The following is a 5,247-nucleotide window of genomic DNA, read 5'->3' as shown; positions in this document are numbered from 1 at the left end:
TCTCTGAATTCGTGTGTCCGTGGCGCCTCGCGGGGGACACAGTGAGGCTGCGAGCTCTTCTCCTGACACTCGCGCCCATTTCGCTCTCTCAGGCCGCGGTGACGTTAAGGGCGGGCGGGACAGGAAAGCCAGTTGGGAGCAGGTGAGGATGATAGGTCTGGCCGAGGCCGGTGGCCTGGGGCGGGAGGGCAGGTGCTAGAGATGGGGTGGAGTTTGGGAAGGTGTGGCAGAGAGCCGCGTGTGGGACCCGCGGGCGGGCAGAAGGGCTGTGGGAGGCAAGATAGACACGGGCTTGTGTCAGACAGAGACCTGGGCAGGAGCAAGGCCAGCCTGGCGTGTCGATGAGCTCATCTGGGACATGTGGGAGACCAAGGCCGGCCCGGGGTCGCCCACAGACTTGGGCTGGAGGAGAGAGGAAGCGAACCGGCTCCTCGGCGTTCGGCACCTCTGAGAGGTCAGGAGGAAGCCAGAGGGGCTCCAAGGCACCAGCAGAGAGGAGGTCACAGGCATGGACCCAGCAGCAGACGAAGGGCGGTGGAGTGGGGAGGACCGGAGGGGAGGGGAGGGGAGGACCGGAACTCCCGCAGAGCCCACACTGCACTTCAGAGTCCAGGGTGAACTTGGACGACTTGTCTACAGCCTTCCAATGAGCTAGGCACAGGTTACATTTTTTTTAAAGCATTTTAATAAAATTAACCAATAAATATTCTACACTGTGGAAGCTACAGGGACAAATAGTAGAAGCCAGAGGGTGGGTCTGTCCCTCTTGGGCCCTCAGGGAGAGAGAGAGAGAGAGAGAGAGAGAGGCTGCAACTCTGGGCTGGGCAGTGATTCCGGAATGGGAGGCCTGGGCTCTTGCAGTCCATCCCTTTGCTCATATTGGGGAGTTGGGGAGGGTAGGATGGGGGTCGTAAAAAGGGGAGCTCCTGCAGGACGCACCCCAGCACCCCAGGGAGGTGACGCGGGCAGGGAGAGCTAGCCTAGGAGGACGGAGTGGGGTCGGCGAGGCCCGCAGGGCAGGGGAGCAGGAGCAGGGCCGGGCGGGCCTGGCCAGCAGCCCCTCACTCTCGGACGTAGACCCTGGTGCACACGACGTCATCCGCTGTCATGGTCTGGAAGGACAGAGCTGTTAGCCCGCAAGTCCCAAGGACCCATGCTTGAGGGGACGAGGGCTGAGCGGAGGGACTCTGCTCGGTCCCCCAGCCCAACCCTGCTTCTTGGCTCAGGACCAACAGGCAGGACCTGGTCCCGAAATGCCCGGGCACAACGGGAGGGCGGGTGGCAGGAGAGCCCCAGGGGTCCATGCCATGTCCTCCTCCCCCAGCCAGGAAGGTCCCCTGCTGGGGCCTCTCCGTGCATGTCCGCTGCCCCACACAGAAGGGACACCATTATCCTTTGCACAAGGGTGCTGCATGGGACAGGGACAGCCTGGTCAGGAGACCAAAAGACCTTCCTCGAGCCCCTGCACCTGGAATGTCCCAGAAACTCCCTGAAGGCAACGGGGCCCCCTCTTTGGCAAGGGGAGGCAGGGCTCACCAGGATCAGCTCCCCGTCATTGGTCAGCTCTCTGGTCCAGGAGGTCTTGGGACCCTCCCCCTTCAGAAGCCTCTGCTCACAGACCATCTTGTTCTCACTCTCCCATTTCACCAGGCTCTGCAAGAGGGGGGCGGCCAGGTGAGCAGGCCCCGAAGCAGGGACGCCGCAGTGGGAAGGGGAGGAGAGGTACCCCCTTTCTGCCGGCTGCCACCACCGAGGGACTTTCTCCATCAGAGATGGAGGGAGGGATTTAGGAAGAGACCGGGGAGTGGCCAGGGGCGCTGTGCCCCGAGGGACTCCTTCACGGCACCCACCTTACAGGGCCTCCCGTCCACAGTCTGCTCCTCGAACTCGTCCCCGACCTTGAAGTTGATCTCTGTGGTGCGCACGGAGGTGGAGGTCCTGATGTAGAACGTGTCCCCCTCCTGCTTGATCTCCACTGCCGGCTTGGACGCTGCAGCCACCGCGATCTTCCTCAGCATCACGTTCACCCCTGCGGGGTGAGGAGAGAGGCTCACCTTCCGGGGTGCCCCCAGGCACCTGCGTCGCGATCCGCTGGAGCAGGGGGCGGCCTGCCTGGGTTTCCACGCACACTGGAGGCTCCCGGGCAGGCGGTGCAGCCCCAGGGGGTGGCGGGGCTGAGGGAGGAGGGCAGAGAGGCAGTGCCCTGCCCCCAGGACCCTGCTCCGAGCTGCCCCCCGACCCTGCCCCACGAATCGACAAGCCCGGATCACGCCCCCAGGCCTCGGCTCGTCACTGCATTCTCAGGTAGGCATTCTCCCACTCCACTCACCCAGCAGGTACCCTGCTGTGGGCCCCGCGTGGCTCCTGTCACCTCCCACTAGGTCCTTTGTTCCCCTTGCCTGAGACCCTCGCTGGGTGGGCTCAGCGGAGCCACTGCGTCTTCGCTCCCGCCCGGGTGCAAGGCAGACCCTCCTGGGCCTCAGCGCTGTGTGCTGGACGTAGGGCCCACTTCACTCTGTCCCCTCTCCACCCCCGTCCGGTGCTGGGCAGGCCTTCATTTGCCCAACCTCTGTCCCTCCCCCAAAGGAGAAGGAGCAGGGGTTCTCAGCGGGGAAAGAGGTGCCGGCAGCCTGGGGCAGCAGAGGCAGTGGGGTCAGATCCATTAGGCCCCGATTCCCGCCGGCCAGGCGAGTTAACTTCTCTGGCATTAGACACCTCGGTTGTGAAGTGGAAACACAGCTTCGACGGGCGGGGCCAGGGGGCCGGGGCTCCCCTCCCTCTGATCAGGCCCAGGCCCCCTTGGCCTTCCTCCAGACCACGGTCCCTAGAGACACGAACCCTCCTTGTCCTGGGTGGTGCCCACAGCAGACGCACCCTGGCCCAGACAGAGGGCGAGGGAGGCGGGAGCCCCGCCCCTCGAGCCCCAGGACCCTGATCCCTCCTGGGTCCAGGGAGAAGTGACGGAGGTTCCAGGTCCCAGAAGACACGGCCCAGTCCGCCTTCTTGGACAGGGACTGCCTCACCCTCTGTCGCCACCTGGTTGGTCCTGCCCGTGAGTCCGTCCTGCTATCTAATAACATTCGCCCCTCCCGTCACGGGAGCAGGACCTGCTACACACCACGACCATGCACCCAATGGACAGTCATCTTCCAAATACCTCACCAGGAGAGGGGCCCTTAACTAGGGCAGGGTGGGCCGGACGGGGCGGGGGGAGCTGGCCGCTGGGTGGGGAGGAGACGCCCCTCCAGCCCGCCTGGGCTGCCCGGGGAGCTGGGGCTGGCTCCACAGACGTGGCTGGCTCAGGACTGTTTGTCTACGGGGTCTGTTTTCAATCCGTCCCCCAGCAGGACCTGGAGAGGGCACGTGGCTCTGAGAGACCCCGCAGGGAGGACAAACAGAGGAAGGCGGACAACAGGGCTGGGCTTCACAGCTTATTCTCCAGCTGGGGCTGGGGCTGGGGTGTGCCAGGACACTGCCTCACCCGCCGGGGCGAGGGGCGGGGACCCAGAGACGGGGGAAGGAGAGGCGACTAGGCCTTCTGAGGGGAAAACCCCTTTCGGCCTTTAATTTCGGCAAGGGCAGCGCGAGGCTGCTGGACTACGGGTACTAGGGTTAGACGGCAAGAACCAACGGTAAATCCCTGCTTTCCACACGGCTTTATCCCCACGGCACCCCAGATCCCTCACCCCAGGTCCATATTCACACCTACAGCTCCCTGCCCCACACAGGGTGCCCCTCCCCCCACTCCCGGCCCAACGGGGTCTCCCTGTTCAGTCCAGAAATGGACTCCGGGGCTCCCAGCCACTTCCCAAGTGTTGAATTAACTGCATCTCTTCCCAGAGCGCTCTCCAGCCCCTTCCAGGGGTCGCCCCTTGCCCAGACGCCGAGGACACAGCAGCTGGGAAGGGCCTCTGGGTGGGTGGGCTCAACCGCCCCCGCGTTCGGCCAGCACACCCAGCTGCCCGCGGGGTCTCCAGGGAGGAAAGTAGACGAGAACTCGGATCCTCGAGAAGGGGGTGGGGTGAGGGTTTAGACACGAAGCCATTTGTTGAAATCGAAGAAAGTGATAATTATCCAGAGCGATTTCAGGACTTTGGAGCTGCTCGCTGTAGGAAACTATTTGTCTCACAGATGGGGAGGGGCGCCGAGTGGAAAGTGCTTTAGGGGGGAGAAAGGGGGACCACGGGGCGGGTCACCTGGCGGGCGGAGAGCGGGGCCGCGAGGTGCCGGACCTGCCCTGAGGACCGGGTTACCGGCGGGGGCCGGGGAAGGAGGCTGGAATGTCTCCAAGGAACGCGATGGGGCAGGGACCCGGGCTCGCTGCCCGGACGCAGGGTTTGCAGCTTCTGCTGGGCGGAGGGGCCCCCGCCCCGCCCTGGGCACCCGGACCTCGGGCTTCTGGTGTGGACGCTGCACGAGCTGGCATCGGGGGCAGCCCCGCCGGGGACACGGGACTTCGGTGTCCCGACCCAGCGCCCCGGAGCCAGGGCGCGCGGCCCCTTTCCTTGGGGATGCGGGCGCCCAGCCCCCCACGCCCTGCTTCCAGCGCCCCTTCTTCCTCGCGCCCGCCCCCAAGGCCACCGACGTCCCCTCTCTGCTCCTCGGCGCTCAAAAACCTCCTTACCCAGCACTTTGAGCAAATCCTCGAAGTTTTCGGACCGGATAATCTTCCAGTTGCCAGAGAAGTTGGGCATGGTGGCGACGCTGGCGGCGGCCCTCTAGATCCTTCTGCCGGAGCACTGGACGTTGAGCGCTTTAGTCGAAAGGGATGTGGCCGCCGCCTTCGCCCGATCGCGAGGCCCGGGAAACTGGACACGACCCAGGACAGCCCCGAAGCTGGCGCGGGCTCCCGCGCCGGCAACGTTTATACCCCGCGCGGCCCCGCCCCCGCCCGCGGAGGTGGCCCCGCCCCACCCCCGCCCACCGGGGGGGCCCCGCGCCCCGGCCCTGCATCGCCGCCGCCCCCCGGGTCCCGCGGCCTGTGGACCTAGTCCCGCGGGCGGGTCCGGGGTTCGCTAGGGGCCGAGATAGCGGGCGGAGGGCCACGGGAGGCGGAGGGAGGCCGAGCGCCGGCACTGGGCTTCTGCGCCGCGAGCGAGCGCCACGCCCGGGGCGCGGATGCTCGGGTCTCGGGTCCCGCGGGCCGAGCCCCGGGATCAGGTTCGCGGGGTACCGCCCCTTCCCAGGCTGACTGGGTGCACTTGACTCCGTGGCGCCGGACACCCGGCGGCACCACGGGCAGAGGAG

At 66.1% G+C, this 5,247-nt stretch overlaps 1 protein-coding gene across 1 annotated transcript; it reads right to left on the bottom strand.

Moving 5' to 3' along the window:
• Positions 1–662: 662 nt before the first annotated feature.
• On the bottom strand, positions 663–4,846 carry CRABP2 (cellular retinoic acid binding protein 2). The gene is made up of 4 exons (XM_016166195.2): positions 4,625–4,846; positions 1,851–2,029; positions 1,537–1,653; positions 663–1,112 (listed from the first exon to the last, which is right to left on the bottom strand). The coding sequence occupies exons 1-4, from the start codon at positions 4,692–4,694 to the stop codon at positions 1,062–1,064; spliced, it is 417 nt and encodes a 138-aa protein (XP_016021681.1). The 5' UTR covers positions 4,695–4,846; the 3' UTR covers positions 663–1,061.
• Between the last annotated feature and the right edge of the window lie 401 nt (positions 4,847–5,247).

Source organism: Rousettus aegyptiacus, unplaced genomic scaffold, assembly GCF_014176215.1.
Source record: "Rousettus aegyptiacus isolate mRouAeg1 unplaced genomic scaffold, mRouAeg1.p scaffold_m13_p_17, whole genome shotgun sequence".
Classification (NCBI taxonomy): domain Eukaryota; kingdom Metazoa; phylum Chordata; class Mammalia; order Chiroptera; family Pteropodidae; genus Rousettus; species Rousettus aegyptiacus.
This window is presented reverse-complemented; position numbering and strand designations above follow the sequence as displayed.